Source organism: Lycorma delicatula, chromosome 1 (assembly GCF_047948215.1).
Source record: "Lycorma delicatula isolate Av1 chromosome 1, ASM4794821v1, whole genome shotgun sequence".
NCBI lineage: Eukaryota > Metazoa > Arthropoda > Insecta > Hemiptera > Fulgoridae > Lycorma > Lycorma delicatula.
Window position 1 is genome coordinate 144,034,621 of NC_134455.1, and position 19,690 is coordinate 144,054,310.

The 19,690-nt window shown below is 35.6% G+C and overlaps 1 protein-coding gene across 7 annotated transcripts in view; it reads left to right on the top strand.

Annotated features, from left to right (window-relative positions):
* Positions 1-19,690, top strand: part of LOC142323462 (myogenesis-regulating glycosidase) — a 131,272-nt gene that overhangs the window by 80,897 nt on the left and 30,685 nt on the right. For all 7 annotated transcript variants that reach the window (XM_075363121.1, XM_075363111.1, XM_075363141.1 and 4 more), the window contains 4 exons: positions 1,222-1,370; positions 5,227-5,385; positions 11,040-11,256; positions 19,050-19,323. In XM_075363121.1, the coding sequence (XP_075219236.1) occupies positions 1,222-1,370; positions 5,227-5,385; positions 11,040-11,256; positions 19,050-19,323 (799 nt within the window). The remainder of the gene's footprint in view (positions 1-1,221; positions 1,371-5,226; positions 5,386-11,039; positions 11,257-19,049; positions 19,324-19,690) is intronic.

Below are 19,690 nucleotides of genomic sequence, written 5' to 3' on the forward strand. Positions count from 1 at the left end.
CAGTACATGATAGTTAAAATCCCTCTCTACAAAGCTGCGATAATGCGTTGAAATCCGTTTACCGGTTTGTTTTCAGTAGCAGTTAAAATGGAGTCAAGTCCGGCCAGTTTATCAACATGGTTAAAACAGCGCGCAGCAATCGAATTTTTAACAGCAGAAAATGTGAATCCTACGAATATTTTTCATTGTTTTTAAGCGGTTTACGGTAGTGAAACTGTTGACAGGGGGTATTGTGAATATGTGGGCGTTGAAATATCGCGAATGTGAAGCTAATAAAGCGACAATTGAGGATGTACCTCGCAGCGGACGATCAGTTTCTGTGACTGACGAGAAACATCGAAAGGAGGTGGACGATTTGCTTCAGAGTGACCGGTGAATCACCCAGTAACGCAACGCTATTCAGTTAGAAATATCTAAAGAACGAGTATGCCATATTATCAAGCAATTGGGTTACCGTAAAATCTGTGCACGATGGGTACTGCGCAAACTTTCTGATGGCTCTTCGCAAGCTGAAGTTTGAGGCCTGCTCGCCATCCGCCATACTCGCCGGATTTGGCTCCGTGCGACTTCCACTTCTACCCTCATTTCAACTCAAGAGGTATATCAAAGGTAATCATTACACCACTGACGATGAGGTAAAGGAAGCTGTGGCCATTTGGATCTGGGAAAACCCGCCAGAATTTTTCAGTGACTGAATGCAAAAACTGTCACTTTGGGAAAAGTGTATCAGTGTAAACAGGGATTATATTGAAAAATAAAACTGCATTTTGTAGCTAAGGAATTGTACTTTTATTAATTTTTTATTTCATTTCAATATCTCTTTTCATTCCCGTGATACGCATATATGTGCAAAATTTATCAGCCGAGCCTCGAATTTGTTTTGGATCTGATTTTTTTGTTATTTGGGTAATGGTAACCTATGTTGTTTGTCCAATAAAATTAAAAAATAAATGAAAATCTGATAATTTTTTTTTAAAATCATTTATATCTGGTTGAAACAACTTAACCAAAATTTTAAAGATAAAATAAGAGTTATTTTCACAAACATATTATTTTTGATGGACAAAAGATTTCTGCATTTGTACTTAAAAAGATATATTTCTGTCTTTTTTGTTTATAATTAAGTTGGATATTTTCGTAAGAGATAAGAAAAGCAAATGTTTATTTTCTTAAAAATATTTTTTAATTTATTCAAATTATTGAGTCTTCATTTTTTTACAGCGTGCATATTTTGAAAGAATTCGTTTTAATAAAGAAGAACGACTTGTGAGGATATTTAACTCAGAAGGTGGAGAAATAGCATTAGGCTACCTGGGAACAGAACTGCCAGAGACTGATAGAGTTTTCCATTGCTTACCACAGAATCAAAAGTAAGTTATTTGTAAAGGAGATAAATGCTTAAAAACAACCTTTACACATGAGGTTTTTAAATAAAATTTGTTACTCTGGGTTAACTATCAGTTCATTCATTGCAGCCTAAACAGTTTTTTGTTAGATGCTCTAAACTGGTGAAATTTTGTTAACCTATAATTCTTCTTTTATCCTCACATATATAAACATTGACAAACCCAAACATTAGTTTCAACCATCTTGTATTAAAAAAAGTGCAGTTAAAAAAATTTTAAATCAGTGTTAGAAAAAAAAAGTGGTATGCTTCATGTACATAATGTGGAAGAAACTGGAAACAAATCAAACAAAATTCTACATTGGACGGGTACTTTTTCAATTAAGAAATAAAAGTAGCTTATAAAAGCACTTAATCCACCTTTAGAGTCACTTAATTACATGTTTATATAGCAATTAGTTAAGTGTGTGCTTAACAGGCACCAATATATAACTCAAAGACAGCCTGACCAAAAAGAAAAATTAAACCTTCTTCATGTGACCGTAGCTTAAGAAATAGATGTTAATGAAGATTCTCTTCATAACTAAAATACAATCCACTGCCGATAAAAAAATTAATTAATGTCCCTTATTAATAGATCAGCAATTCTCATTTGCTTCCTACCTAATCTTATAGCGTGGTGGTCAATTTGTGTTGCATGCTTTCTACCAAGGCCTTGCTGAAGTATGCTTTTTCTTTCTGGGGGTTCTTAAATACCCAAGTTTGACTGTAGCACTTACATAGCCAGAAGTTAGGTGTCTCAGGATCAATAAAGAGCCGTTCAATCCAGTTTTTGCCTTTCTAACTACCGTCAATCCTTCCTCTTTGCGAGATGTACCTGTGGAAATTTGGTGTTTCTATTGGCCAGTTTTATGTTTCCTTCAAAGTAGATGTAGATCAGACTGGATGTGATTCAAAAAGGTCATTCGTTTAAAGCTGCTTGAATAATGATATAAATCTTTATGAGGTGACCTGATAACCATAATCAGAGGTTAAATATGCACTATTTGAGAAGATGGTAGCTTGAAATTTACTTTGCAAATAAAATTACTTACAGTTAAAAGAGGTATAATTTGAGAATGCTCTACTCATAGACCAATAGATAGGTGGGCCCATTTGTTAAAGTCCCTGCACTCGCTGATTCATCAGTAATCCACAAATCAACTAAGGCCCCAATCTACCTCCTCTTCCTTGTCAACAACTTTAAAAGATTGAAAAATTGTAAATAATTCTCAGTTTATTAGCCAATCATCTGTTGGGTAGGAAGTTTGATAACCTTTTAATTACACAGTGTATTTTTAGCCTTCTCAGCCAGTTACACAATAGCCTCAGCCTACATCCTAGTTTTGCATAATTTTTCCAGAGATGGTTTTCTCAGCATTACTTTCTGAGACTCTAGTGGTAGAGAAGGGATTGTTCCCTTAATAGAAAGAGAAACCAATAAATATCTAATGTCTTCTGCTGATAAAAATCTGTTTCTGATCTTATCCCAACTGGAAAGTCTTTATTCTTATAATGAGATCAGAATTTTTTTTAGTGACAGTATGAGGTTATTTTAAAGTTTTAATTTAAAACTAATTGTAAACATAATACTATCTAAACATTTTATTTATTTTTTTTTGGAAATGAACTCTTCAGTGTAGTAAATAGATTTTCCACTTAAAAGTTGCTTCAGTAACCTTATGTTTTTTCTAAGTTTTCTATTTGAGAATACGGTGTGAATTACCTAATTTAAATGTTAATATTTTTAACATAAAAATTAAAGAATTTTCAACTATCATTCTGTGTAGAAAGCTTAAAAAACCTCATGATTGGAGGATCAAAACACTTATTATTGACTTCTTTTCTGTTGTATAACTTGATCATTTTGAATGCAGAATGTATTCGTGAAGAATGGGTCTTGAAAGTGTAATAAAAAAGCAAAAAGATGAATTTATATTAACATTTTAATTTAAATGCTGCTACTCTCATTATGGAAAATGATGACCCTATCTCCCATGAGAGAGATAAGTAGGAAGAATACCCTCTTATTCATATTAAAGTACATAGGTATTTCTAAGAATGATATTTATGTTTCTAAGGAGGTGTATGAGGGATAAATGCCCATTGCCTGGAGGAAGCCTTAATGCAGTCCTTGACTACGATAGTTTGCCTCTACTTTTTTGGCTTCTCTTGAATAGATTCCTTTTTTATCCGTTTTCCATATCCTTGATCCCTTTTCCCTTAATAGTGTTTTGTGAACATCCAAAATGTATGTATCTCAGGTTACCTGCTTGGCCATCCTATCGTATAGTAGCCTGTTAAGTTACTACAGTCTTTGCGTGAACTCATCCCTATCCAAGAAGGACCAATACCTGTACCATATCTTTTATAAAGGATTTGTACAAAAAAATCCAGCTAAATGGGACCAGAGCTATGGTACTTTTTAGGTGAAATTGGGCCTTTTAATACTGCCATAGTACACATAATGAACATAGTACATGACTAATAATGTAGGCAAGTGTTTGAGATAATTACTAAGCCTACAATAAACAACATGTTTATTTTACGAACCTTCAATTTTTATAATTATTGGAATTATTACCTGGGAGCAGCAACTGTTCATTTTAAGAGAAAAATGTCTTACATCCATAGCAACATGATTAGACATAGTGACTCATTATTGTACATAAGTATAATCATTCCAAAGACTTTTGGAATTAACTTTTTTTTAATTATTTACAATTTGCTTTCAAACAGCATTGAAATAGTGCTGCCAGAGTATATTTTCAGTTCTAATTATATGTTTATGTAACAATGATGGTGAATTGTGTCAGTGATGAAAAATCTGTATAATTAGCTCTGACAAAATCTTTAGGAATTTTCATCCAATTTGAAAGCTGATCATTAAAAACTTTTTAATAATCAAGTTTTTTTAATTTTTTATATATATTGTATTTTATCATTTTTATTGGGAAATTACTGTCTTAAAATTTTAATTATCTGGTTTCAGTGTATTTTTCTTTTTATCTATTCAGAGCAATTATCTGAATTTAAAAAATAAAACTGGTGACTAAAAAATGAACATACTCTTCAAGAAAACTGAGGTATTATTGACACCATTAAAAATATCTATTCAGAATTTATTTCAATAATTTGGTTACCAGAAGAAGTTTGAGGGAGTTTAAAAGATTTGTAAGAAAGAAAAATGTTATTCATACATACAGGTTCAAACTAAATAGAAAATAAATCAGATAGTCTTTTTCCATTGTTGTCAAAACATTGAAAACAGTGAAGTACCTCTAAAATGAAAATTTATTGTATAAATAATTAATATTATTAATTAATACTTAATTATAATATATGTATTAATTAATAACGCTCTTAAGAAGTGCATTATTAGTAGCATTAAAAGTAAAGTAATATATCTGGTTACAAACACAGAATAGTATCAGTTATTGCATAGATATTACAAATTAAGTAGGTACCATAAAAATTAAAACAACCATAATTAAATAAGTCATCTGCAGTATCATCCAATTACCTTCTAGAACTGAGCACAATTTTTCCTTTATTTGTGGTCATTGGGACAGTGGATCTACTTGAACAGGCTCTTTTTTCCTGCTTAAAGATTGTACAAAGCCAAACCTAGAGTTAAACAAAATTTCAAAACCAAACAGGTTGAGCTGCCTAGTAGGTAACCTGGGTCTCCTTACAATTCTAATTAAGTACTACTATTAAATAAAAAATAAATAACTATGTGCCAATTAATAATGCTGACTTATTTTTTCAACTATGTAATGTACAATAGAAATTTTTACTTTGTTTTATAGACATGCAATTTGATTGTTGATGCATAACAGGGCTGGCTCAGTTTGTATGGAGTGGATGCACAAAAGTAGATTGTATTTAAGTTATTCTGGTCAGGATGGTTTGCGTTGCTACCACATCACTTGGGTAAGCCTTGATCCTGATTTACACCCTACTGACTGTTATGAAGATGGTGATAATTATGGGCACTGGTATGTATTACAAACTACTACTGGTATGTATTACAATACTACTAATCCTAAACGTGTATTTCATTTTATGTAAATGTTATAATTAATTAGTTGTTATTCACAGGAGTTAACTCGAAAAATTGTGTCCCTTGTCTAAGCCATGCTTATTTATTTTGTTTCTCTAAAACTGAAAATTCTCAAAAATATATGTATTTTAAAACCTCTTAAGAAAAAGTGGAGATAGTGTGTTTGATAAATTTGTAGTATGGGTCTAGTTTACGTATTGGTTTAAAAGATATAATTTTCAAAAAATATTTGAAGTTATGGGTATATACCTTATATCCAAAATGTAAATGTAAAGGTAAAGAAATTCAAGTCTGAATCTCTATCATTTAATACTAAATGCCATATGCTGGGTCAAATTGAATAAAACTTTCAAAATTTCCCTTCCTTTAAGGCATATTCAAAGAGTGGAACTTTGGAAAAAATGAAAAATTAATATTCTGCTCCTACAAAAATTTTTTTAATTTTGCTTTTTAAATTTTATTCATTTTAGAATAGGATTGAGTTACTTTTTAAAAAAATAAAACCCAACCTTTCAGTTACATTTTATTAACCAATCTTTGGTTGGTTGAAAAAGGCAAATTTCATATTTGTGGAGAACCGCAGCACGGTTGTTTTGTTTGGTCATAGACAGAGATGGAAATATAACACAGTAGTTCAATCTGGACTTAGTCCTATTGAACAAAGTGATATGCTTGACAATCCATTCTAAACAAGAAATATCCATTTAAAGTAGCTTACTGTATTTTTTGGAACCTGTAATTTCTTTCTGATTACGATAATAACACAATAAAAAATATTAATTTACATTACTGAATTCAAATTAAATGATCAGTACTATCTTAACCATTTTCATCTGCAGTTTCTGAGAACTATCTTTTGTATAGGCCAACACCCCTTGATTTCTGAGCTTTATTGAGTTTCACTTCACTTGAATTAATTTCCAGTTCATCTTCATTACCTGATGTCTCATCATCCATCCCTATATTTATAATTATGATTTTTAAGAATCCATTATACACTGAACTTTTGTACTGACCTTTTCCAGTCTCCTAAAGTAATTGCATCTAATATAACAGCTCTCAGTTCTATTAATGACATGTCAGACATATGAGGTCTCGACATGTGTTTTTAAAAGAGATTCCAAATAAATTCAATTGGGTTAAAATCTGGTTGGTAAGATGACATCAATTAATTCATTAATATGAAATTAATATAATCCAGCCTAATAAATAATATAATGTTATTACTTACTTGTGTCCATACACACAGACATAATATTAAAACAGCAATCTAATCTCATAGCAGAAGTCGCAATTACTTTACTAGTACCACTGCAATGTGATTTTATACAGCAGTAGTTCATAAACTCTGAATATGAATCACCTCACCTTGTCAACTGTAATGTGTTAGTGACTTTTATGGGGTAATTGCAAAATTTACAATATTTGTGAGTTTTCAACTTCTGTGAAATTTTTTGTAAAGGTTGAACATTTTTGAATTTGTAGTAGTTTATAAATAAATATATATATATATATATATATATATATAATGGACCTGAGTAATGGATTCCTACCAATTAAGTAGTAGAAAATATAATAATGGGAGAATCCAGAAAGAGGCTGAAAGAAATCCTTTTAGTAAAGGTAACAGGTCTGTTTAACAATTGTCTTTTGTAATATTGCCCACTGACCCGAGTAAACAGATGTTCTTCCGTGAGAAGAACGGAAGAACTGAACTGAACGGAAGAACATGTCTGAGGCCTCGGACATGGCATCGTCTTCCTCTCTTTCTGATGCCAGTGACGTTCTACGGCTGACATCAGGAGATGATGAAAGCTTCATTGGTGCAGTTAGCATAATTGCTATTGAATCTAAACTCGCAAGCGATGCATTTTCGGCGGCTGATGAACTGGATTCAATCTGTAAGGGTGTGCTAGGACCGGCTGAAATAGATGCTCTCACCGAAGCTGTTCTCCGAGCTTTTGGAGGCTCTATAGATACAGATTTAATATCGTCTGTGTCTGGTGTTTCGCGATATGACTTGCACCTCCATTTCGGTAGACTCAAGAGTTTTCCTGTACTCTTGTCGCAGTTTCCTTAGCCTTCAGACTCGACGATGGAGTGATCTTTTTTTCTTTTCCAGAATAATCAGGATTTTTAACTATTACGTCAGTTGGTGGCGTTAGGATCACAGGTTTTGCTGGTTTTTTATGCTGCGTCGGTACGTTTCTTATATCAACGACGTCAGTCTGGGAACGAGCCTTCGCATGTTTAATTGATTCTGACCGATGAGTCGACTCAATCTTTGTTTCAATGATTTTTTTTGTCGTTGGTGCAAGACTTGGTGCCATCGTATTAAGCAACTGCTCCACGTTAATTTTGGATGAGGAAGGGGTAGCAGCTGCTTCTGCATATGTAGTCGATGTTCGAGGTGTTCGTTGACTAACAATTTTCTTCGCTTCAGGATAACTAACTTTTTGAAGCGTTTTAACTTCCTGAATGGCCGTTTCGAATTTATATATTGGGCAGTTCCTTGATCGGCAGTTGTGGTGCCCTTTAAAATTAATACAGATTGGAGGGTCTTTATATGGATCACCCTCATGTATCTTCATTCCGCATATGCAAATTTCCTGGGCTTCACATCTAGCTACAGTGTGTCCGAATCGTTGACACTTAAAACATCTCATAGACTGCGGAATGAAAGCACGTACATCAAGCCGATGTATGCCAGCTCGTACCTTTTCAGGAAGGTTAGGCCTATTGAAAGTCAATACATGCGAGGCCGAAGGAAGAACTTCACCATTTCTTCTCATGGTTAGTCGGCGACACTGAGTTAGTCCCTGACCAGACATTTCTTGTACAATTTCTTCTTCTGTACACTTTAGAAGATCGCGGCAAAAAACAACTCCTCTGGATGTGTTAAGGGTGCTATGCGGTTGCACAGATACCGCAAATTCACCGATCTTCTTCAATGCCTGGACTTTTTGGTTTTGACTGTCGTTGATAGTTTTGACGTGCAATCCGTTAAAAGTCTTCCGGATTTCCTTGACAGGACCACCAGCGCAATTAGCCATTTCTCTAGCGATTAAGAATGGGCTAACCTTTTCAAAGTTACCATTCTCTTCCGTAATAATAAAAAATCTTGGTTTGGGAACATTATTTCCAAACAAAGCCTTTCTCAAATCTCTACTGATTCTATCAGCATCTTTTCTAATCTTATCTGACTCCTTACTCTTTTTCCTCTTCGCTTGTGGCGAATCGGCGGTTTCTAAAGGAGGGTGTTGACGTTCACCCTCTGCCACGTTTGATTGTTCAAGAATATTCATGTGCGTTTATCCCTGCCAATATCCCGTGTCAATTATTGAATGTCTCAGATCCGTACTAACAGCCTCTATAACAAACTTTCCCACTAAAGTTTTACACAGCGAAATTTAGACCTAGTTCCCTTAACAACCCCGCTTATTACTCAAAGTGAGTTTCTATCTGACTCCGCTCCGGTCCACCCGGGAGAGGAGAATAAACGCCTACTCCCGGACAGCTCCATCGCGGAGTCCCGCGTGACATTCACCATCTTTCGAAAATCGCGCCAAGACGCCCCTGCATACCACCGAAGCAGCACCCAAAGACGCCCTGCCGACAGCATCGTTAGCTCATAAATACCCCCGTCGGAGCGCGATCGCACCCCCCGGGCAAGGATAACCATGCCCGTTGGCAGCGGCCGCAACTCCGCCGACAGCGTAATTCAATACAAGACACCAAATACATCTAACCGAGGCATGCTGCCTTAAGCGCCTACCTTCGGCCAGTCAACTGCCCAGGCTCTCTAGCCCTCAGCAAAACGGAGATCGTAGTTCTCACGAAGAAACGTATCGACACCCTTCTCTCCCTGCGGGTCGGGGTAGAGGTTATCGAGACCAAGCCGGCCGCAAAGTACCTAGGTATGATGATTAACTGGAAACTCAGCTTTGCTGAGCAGCTTCGTAGAGCCGCCGACAAAACTGCGAGAGCTGTAACTGGGTGACCATTGCCAACGCACTCGCACGTTGCTCGCATGGCAAGAGACTTGGGACCAAGAGACCAGAGGAAGATGGCAAGGCTTATCCCTCTGGTCAGACCGTGGACGGAACGACGGTATGGAGAGGTGGAGTACTACATTACTCAATTTTTAACGGGTCACGGGTACTTCCGCGCTTACCTCCATGTCATAGGGAAAGCGCCGTCCCCCGACTGCCTGTATTGTTCCGGTGTACGGGACGACGCTGAGCACACCTTTTTCAAATGTGCTCGGTGGGCGGCAGATCGAGGGACACTAGAGGCGGGTCTCGCAGCACTGAGTCCCCACAACGTGGTTGCGATGATGCTCCGTGACCTAAGCAGTTGGGAAAGTGTAGCCTGATTCGTCGACAACATTCTCAGGGCCAAAAAGGTTGACCTGGATAGTCCTGAAAATTAGGTAACACCTAATCAGGCTAGTATAGGGGGACTCGATCGGAAGTAATGTGTTAAACAGTTTCGGGTCGAGTCCTGATAGAAAGGGGGTTGGTTTTAGTCAGTAGTCTCCTGATAGTGATTGGATAATACCATCAGCGGGAGCCCGACACTCCGTGCGTAAATGCATTTCCACCTCCCTCCGTAAAACAAAATTAAAAAAAAAATTATTATTGATTTTTCTTGTTTTACTTATGTTCTTAAAATAATAAATTGTAATTATATAAACATTCTCAATTGTCAATCTCTCAATATCCTGATCGAGCCGCGAATACACGACTATAAGTATATATATATATATATATATATATATATAAACACACAAACATACACAAATAAATATATACGTTTGTTTTACAAGCATATATGGTGAACATAGGTATGCAATATAAAAATGGCAAAGTTTAATGGCTATACATCCGTACTTATAGGCAATATTCTATATAAAATATATATCAAAATAATAATCACATCTTGTGACAAAAATACATAACAACGATATCCTTCCACTGACACTCGTAATAATTTACCAAAATTTTCAAAACTATGAATAAAATTAACCCACTAATTCACACAGCAAATTAATAAAACATACACTGATGAGCACAACTTAGGAATATATAAACTAAACAGTAATAATTGCACTAACTACTGTATCAGATAGCTGGATGCATATTCACCACTTATTTGATGAAGTCACATTGATTGAAGAAACACAAAGTACTGGCCACAACAAAATTATTTTTTAATTACCTCAAAGAAACAAGACATATTACTCATATTCTGTGTATCTTATTTCTATAATTCTGCTTGGCAGAATGGTAGCATCTCAGTCTTTCGTCTTGAGGTCCCAGTTTCGAATCCTGGTTAGGCATAGCATTTTTCATACACATAAAATTCCATTTCCACATTTTATCCCACTCACAAACTTCAAACTTATGTGGGAAAAAAATTTTAAAAAATTAGCAAGTTTGGCTAAATAAATATATTTTATTCTGGCATTTTATTTTAATGATATTTATTTTATTAAAAATGTATTAATTTTCTGAATATTAATGTTCTTTTTAATTTTATTAAATTGAACATCGACATTTAACTGATATTAATAATGATTTTTCATAGGTATGGTGGAGGTCGTACTTTAGGTATGGCATGGCCTGTTGAACTTGGAAGAGTTGAAATGTCTGCATTCATTACAGGCCATGTTGGACGGCATCGCTGGGGTTCTGTTCTTAGAAGATATTTTATAAATTCCAGAGGTGTTGCTATATCTGTTGACCATGAGACTCCATTGTATGTTTCTATTAATGCTGATGAAAAAACTAGATTATGTTTACAGGTATTTTCTGCAAGTTTCTATATAATGGTAGCCATTTAAAAATGATAGGACATAAGGATGGTTATAGATCTTCAGCAAATCACAATTTTTTTTTTTTTGTCTTTAATTGAGTGCAGTTTAATTATTACATTTTTTCTAATTATTGCATAAAACACATTTTATTGATTAAACTTGGTTTTTTGCCAATCTTTACAAAAGTAGTGATTGTCTAATCATAATGTAATCAACTAAACTTCCCTACTCTGTAAATAAATTGGGTATTGATCGCTGGCAAAGTTAAATTCCTGTGAAAGCTAGCAATTGCTCTTAAGATCAGGTCATGATTAATAACAAACTATTTGTTTGATAGTAGTATAATTACTGATTGTAGTTCATACTAATTTTCTCTTTTGCATTTTATTGTAGTTTCAGTCTACTATAGTTATAAAATTTATAAAATTAGACATCAAGCATTCTTAAAAGTTCTTAGAAAAAGTCTGTTTACATAATCTCTAAACTTAAAAATATGCTTTTTTACATTATTAAAGTAGAATAATACATTTGGTGCAATATAGTTAACGTTCCTAAAATTGTATTATCACAAATACAGTTTTACCAAGTTAGGAAAAACACAGTTTATTATAATCCTATAACAGATTTATGAAGAATTAAAACATATGAAGCAATTAATCACTAACAAAAAAGGGCATTATAAAGAATTCATAGAAAATACAGAATCATTTCTTTCCATCGCAGTTGTATTTTTTCACATAATTGATTCACAATCATGATTAACCCAAGTAGAAATCAGCAGTAAAAGATCTAATGATAACTTCAGAATAAAGAGTTAATGTGTTTTACCACTACTAATGCTAACATATTGATGGTTTTTGAGCTTATGTAAAATAGAAAAAATTGCAGTTGTCAGTCAGTCAGTTTAGTAAACAACACTGCCTTCTAGTGAGCAAGTCATCTCAAGTTCAATTCCTAGCACAGGTCTGATGTCATTTTTTCTACTATTACTTTCATTTCATCTTTCTGCTTGTAAGTATAAGTATAAAACCATTCTGAAATCATAACCATAAAAATAAAAAAATTAACTTTGTAGAGTACTTTATTCATTAATATACTTTGTTACAAAGTTTTCGTAGTTTAAAAAACAAAATTTTTTACATTTTTTTTTAGGTCCTGTCACTTGCAAATGTTTCCTGCTGTTCATATCTCTCACTAGTTGCTTAGGTGAACTAAACTTTTATTGTAAAAGAAAATAATCTTTACATTCAGATTTTTGTAAATTTGTAAAAGAAGACAACAAAAATCTGATAACTTAATAGTAACTTCTGCAGGGATACAAGTAGTTAGTAGGCATTGGAGACAAAAATTAACATGTACAGTTTACTTTATAAGAATTTTATTAAGATTTATATTCAAAGAATATATTGAAAATATTGTTTATAAATTCAGGGATTCCTGATATTTAGTTTTTTTAGTAAATAATTAGTGAGTAATTATTTACTCACTATATTGTCATGTTATATCTATAATATACACCACATGCGGTAATGTGTATGTTACACCATACACAAGAATAAATGCTAATGATTGGTGCTTGCCACATTATATCAATGTTTAAAGATATAAAATATATCTTTTTAAACAAAGAAGAAAAATACTTATGTAGTAATCATTCTGAACATTTGCCAACTAATTGAAAAATAAAAATCAAACTATTAAGAATTGATCAAACTGAAAATAATAATCATGATTCTAAAATAACAAATTTTCTGATCCAAAAACAGGAATTTATAACTTATTTTTATATGTAAATCATTGCATACCATATAACCAACCGTGTTTACTGTTATACATATATTAAGGATATTGATAGGTGTTTCAGTTAGGCATTAATTAAGGATGGAAATCTTGGGTACATGAGAATCTTTTGTTGTAAGAGAGCATGTGTGCTTGTAAAAATTACTAAATAATCTGAGTTGGTGTAATATTAACATTTCAAGCTCAACATAAGTTTATTATAGTGAATAAAAAGGATTAAAAAACATATGACATTTTAATTTACCATCTGGAGCAAAACTTATATTTTAGACATTGAGGGGTGTTTATTAAACTTAATTTTAAGTAAAATTTAATGAAAAATTCAATGGTAGAACTTAATTTTGAATTGTTTAGGCAAATTAGTTTTCAGAAATTGTAAATCATCCTATTTAATATTAGTTTTAATTTTTTAAGTTGGAAGTTAGTGAAACAACTTATTTTTTAAATAAAATTTAATCAGTATTATACAACAAATAGTATTAATTTTACCAGAGATGCAGAAATGAAACAAAATATTTTGCTTTAAAGTAGTTGATCAAAATATTAAATTATGATGTAATCAAATAGTGTTTGGTGGCTTGACATGAGACACCAGTCAGTCATTCCTGAGAATAGTAAATTCATATAAAAGATAACATCCCAGCCAGGTTTACTAGGGAAAGTGAATATTGGAGTGGTTTCTTCTTTTCGTCTTCTCCCTGAGCTGAATATATAGCATTCTAAACTCAATGAAATGCATAAATGTTATATTCAGCCTACAAGTGACCCACTTACTGTATTAAACATCATTACTCACACAGAACGTAACGGTAAATATTGTCACATTTATCTTATATGTCATAGCCATAAGAAACACTGGGAAATAAATGGAAAAGCAATAAATTGATATACTCTTTATGTGGAAAAGATGTTTGACTAGTTAATCAAAACCACAACCTGTGGCACCAAAAGATCAATTCCTGATCTCACAAGAATATTATGGACAAATTCAAAGATAATGAATTCATTCATTATTTATCAATAGATGTATATTCTGAATTCAATATTTAGTACTTAAATAAAAGTAATTTTTGTAAATTAATACTAATAAATAAATAAAAGATTATAATTTTATCAGTTTTGCTTAACAGATTTTGAAAGAAATTTGCATAATAGCAATGAATACAGATGATACTTTATGTTGAATACTAACCTTTCCAGTATATTATTCCCATCTCTAGTTATGTGTGCGTAACAATTGAATCCTTTAACAGTTTTTGACTGAATAATTATATATATTGAATTCGCAAACAAATTTATTTGTTTGTGAATTAATCACATAAATTAAAATAAAAATTAAAAATACATTAAACTTTTTTGTTTATGAGCTGCCTCAGCAAGTCGCATAAAATCTTTGTTTTTTTTGTTTTCCACAGGAAGTGGGAAAATTTGTCAGAACCAAATGCCCAGCAGCCTGTATATACTGGGTGTGTGGGATTCACTGCCTATGTGGTGGGATCTACTAAAAACCCACTCCCTCATGCAGAGTAGTGCTGGAATTGACATAAAGGCATAACATCAGCACCACCTACGTCACAGGCACACTTCTCATTATCACCAATATTTACACAACACATTCAGACACTATTTACACTCAATATTTACAATTAACAATATATACAACTCAGAATTTACACTATAACTATACCGGCTTCAGGCAACAGGAACGCGTCCTGCGGGAGGCATTGGTGACTACAACACCAAGGCACCCTCACCACCAGCCCCCAAAGGCTGGCGCCCATCGCCCTCCTCACAGTTCTCCTCTATTAGTTTCTGCTGTAGCAACCTTATAAAATACCAGGGACACGCAGTCCATAGTTCACCGGGAGAGAGCATCAACCACGTTTCTCCCCCCGGCGAGTTCAATCGCTACACCTTTATCTCTTCATCATATTCATGTGTGCCTCCATCTGGAGCACACAAAGAAGGCGCACTTCACCATATCCACATCATACAGTACTAGCAAGCTCTTTGCTCCTGTTTCTAATCCTATAGAGGATTTACATAACACATTCAGTCACCATTTACAATCGATATTTACAGCTCCGAATTTACACTACAGCTATGCCGGTCTTAGACAGCAGGAACGCGTCCCGCGGGAGCCACCGGCGATGACAATGCCTAGGAAAAACTTCGAACAGTTTCCCCAGGGTACCAATCGGACAAACCGGCCTGTAACTCATTAGGCCGTCCTCTCCGACACCTCCCTTAGGGAGGAGAACCACTCTCTCCATCTTCCATGGTGTTGGGAATCCCTCCTTAAACAGGCATTCATTAAATACTTCCAAAAAAGTGATTGGGGAGGCCTCCACCAACGCCCTCAAGGCCTCCGCAGGCACTCCATCCACCCCTGGACTCATTCTAGGACGTAGTCGAGAGACCGCGTACCACAGCTTTCTGAAATGACACGCGGTATCTCTGTGATCGTCAACTCCCTACATCTCGGCATCTCATCTCTTGGAAAGAGGGTGAGCATTGTTTCCCGGAGTTGCACCTCAGAAAGCCTGGTAAGTGATCTTCCCCGTCTCTTTGTTACCAATTTTTTTTTTTATGCTATGTCCCAGGGGTTCTCCTCCAGCTAGTTACAGATCTTCCTCTATTTATTCCGCTAGGCTTTGTTGATGGCTCTTCGGAGGCTCCTTGCAGAATCATTCCATTCTGCCATGGCTCTCTCTTTTACCTGTCGATCTTCTCGTCTTCTTAATCTCGTGAGGATGCGTCTTTTGCGAACGCAAATCCTCTGCAGATCGGCAATCTCGTCCGACCATCAATATATCTGCATTGTACGCAACCGCTTCTCTCTTCTCTTCAAGGGCGAAGTGCAAACATCCTGGATGAATTCGCCGATATCAACCTCCTCACCGTTCTCTTGTCGCGCCTGCGCCAATGACTCTATAAACGCCGTCTGTAACCGCTGAAAAAACGAGAGCCCAAACATCCATAGTTCAGCTCGTCTTTCTTGACGTATTTCTTCTTGTCCAACGACCACCTCAATAGATCGGTGGTCGCTGAGAGTCTCCTCCTCTAGAACCCGCCATCATGTCCGTAACGAACGCCAGGTCGAGGATGGATTCCATTGATCCTCTTGAAAATGTAGGTACCTCCAACTCGTTGAGGCACACCATACTCAACGACATCATCAACTTAGACAGTAGCCGCCCACGCTCATTTTGCGTCCCACCCCCTAACTCCGGGCTCATAGCGTTAAAGTCCCCAAGCACAATTACTGCACCTGTATGTACCTTCACAGCCGCCACCAAGTCATCCAAAAACTTACGGTAGCGATCCATGCCGCTGTTAGCGGAGACATAGCAACTAAAAATCACCCCTCTCCCCGAACGTAAACCCACTCAAAACCATCACACCGGCCCTGTCGGGTAAAAGCCAGTCCCGGCCTCACCACCATTATCGCCGCACTATCTCCAGTATCCCTGCTCCAGTCAGCCTCCAAAACCACAGCTCAATTTGGCTCGGCAACCATCTTAACATCTTCCGCAACCTCTTTTGTAATAGCCCACATGAGGTCATGGGAGTATCTACTCCTATTTACATTAAGCTATGTTATCTTTAATTTGTCGCACATTGTCCGCTACGTTCGTAATGGCCCTCCGCACCACATCTTCAAACAACTTTTTGGCGGCAATCAGCCTTGTTGTGCCCATCCTTGCCGCACAGGAAACATTTCTTGGACCTATCTAGTCCCTTACACAATGCCCCCTTATGGCCCAGATCCCAGCAGCGGTCGCACCGCTCCTGCTCCACGGCCACGTCCACACGGCAAGACACCAGCACAATCCGGAGACGTCCTCTCCGGATTATCTTTACTGCCTCTTCACTAGGAACCGTCAGAGAGAAGTCACCTGTGTACTTAACAACATATTATAATAGAATAATTTTTTCTTCTACTAGAGTGATATCAATTAAAGCTGGAACGAGCAGGCCGCATCTTGATGGCCTGCCTCCTCTCCACACCCAACTCAATTACCTCCGCTACGGCTCTAGCTACCTCCTCTTTTGTTGTAAGAGCATTTATATATTTTTTGTTATTCTCTGTATTTGCTCTTTTATGCAGGCAACCTTCACTCCGGCAACTCCCTCCTGCAATTTCCTCATTAGTTTTTCTGGCCCCTTCCGCCTCATCCGTGATTCTTATATGGATATCTTCTTCTTGACCTTTGCGTCAAGAGAATTTCTTGTTCCCCCCTCAACTACGCCTTCCTTAACCTCTAAGGAGATCTGCAAAGTTTTTTTTTCCTTGCACATTGGTTGCCTTCACGATTAACGTTTTGGCCTTCTCAGCAGGTACTATGCTGGCCGATCTCTCCCTCTTAGATTTGGTCTTCACCACCTTATCAACATAGATTCCAGTCGTTCTATTAGTTCTCCGCCCCATGTACTCCAAACGTTATCTAGTAATGCAGAATACATCACCCTCCTCCACGCGGAAGACCACATCATACTTTGCCACAGAAATATTTCTGCCACTCCTTTCCTCAAATGGAGGATGTTCCCCTCCACGATCGACCAATCAATCATCAGGGTGAACACCCTCCTCTTGAAGTCTTCCATGTCTCCCTTGAGAATTATGACCCCTCTCAATGCATGCAAGCAGTTGGACTCTCTTCAACTAACTTTTCACTCCCAGGTCCCTAATTCTTTGGAGCCACCTTAAAAAATTGACTCGAGATTCTGCTTTTAATTTTAGCAAGGTCAAAAACGACTGATAAGTCTTTCTCTCTTTCTAGGAAAACTGAATCCTGGAGCTCCATGGTCTTCTCAAACCATTTTCTGCGGATGTCACCAGTACATCCAAGTCTTTATTTTTAACTCCTTCCTTCAGCTGCACCTTATCTCCAACGACCTTAGTAGCTCCTTATCTCCAACATCACTCCTCAACTGATACGCCACCTCCTTCGCGTTAGGTCTGCTCTCGAACAGGTTGGACTCTATCAACCCCCGCAAGGCCTTCACCACTCTTGCCATATCTCCGGCCAGTTCTTTTAGCTCCCTGGCCATATGGCTCTTCTCAGCGTGCCTGGTTAAGGTTCCACTGACACTAATGAGCTCTTTTACATATCTATAAAGTTCCCCTGGCAAGGTGCCCTCCAGCCTTCTCCATCTTTAAATCAACTAGAACTTTTTTTGCAGAGCAACTTCTCTTCCTTCTTTCTTTCTCTTCCTCTTCCTCTCTGTTGCTGCAGCCTCAATTGACTTACTTGTTGTCAAGTGCCTGCTGTTGCATATTTTGGCTTCTTTTAACCATTTTTCTGGTAACAGAGCTTACATGCACAATAGCTTATGCTCAGCTATATAATAGCTTATAATCTAATAATAATCTCTATAATAATAGTCTGTTATCAAAGAGATAACCAACTGCTTCTCATTATCACTGAAATTATAATTAATTAAAACTAATGTACTTCTAAAAATGTTAAATGTAATCAACGTAGATAATACCTAACAATACTTAAATTACATGATAAGAAGTAAAATTCTTATAGTTCACTGCATTACAAACACACACAGACTAATGAAAAGCAATTTTAAACCTTGTTGCCAACCAGCAATAAAGCTATAAAAAACAAAAAAACACTATAAACAAATGTCATCCGTTAACAAAACAAGAACAATAAAATTTTATTTCCATTTGAGAGTCAATAACATTTACACCCAGAATTAGTATGGATAACCCAAAAAAATCAAGTTGTGTCTGATTGTGTTTGATACGGATAGTCAGATCCAGCAATGAAAGTCGTATACTCCTCCTCTGTTTTATTATGTTATAAGAGCCAACTAAAAAGATTACAACTTATATTTATTTGATCATTTGACACTCACTTAGTACATATTTAATTTAAATTTTCTTCTTTCTTAAAAAAAATTGATTTGCTTTATTTACTCACTGTAAATTTTTTCTTTTACATAATTGTGTTATATTTCAGGCAAGATATGATGATTTTGCATACATTTCATCTGATGAATCACCACCGGTTTTAAATTATTCAGTATGTACTTCCTCTAATATGAAACAGTTGCATTCATCATTATCAGAGAAGAGTTTATGGGATGGCTTAAAAAAATCAGACATTGAAGTTGTTCACACATTATTAACTGAGCCTGTTTGGCAGATTGCACCATTGTCTAGATCACTATTGTCTGAACAAGCAGTTATTAACTACACTGAAGATGTAATTGCTCTTGGGTTTCTCAGGCAAGGTTTGTATGTTGTTACAATATTTCTTTCATTGTTTTTCTTCCTTGTTTTCTGAATATTGCTGTGTACCACTTTAAGTAAAATATGTGAAAGTTTGACTTGGAAGTAAATACAATTCTGAAAAAACGTTTACATTCTTTGCATAATAATGAATAATGACATGGTCATTGATAAGGTGCATCTATCTATTCCTCAAGGTTTGTTTCACTAACAGTAAACTTAATAGAAATTATTTAACCACTCCAAATGACAATCAAATCTGGCAACTGATGAGATTGTTAAGGGGTTTAAAAGTAAAATAAAGGTGCCATTTGCATTAACACTTTTTTACCATATTGTACGGATCATGTCACTGGACCATTTTTTTTT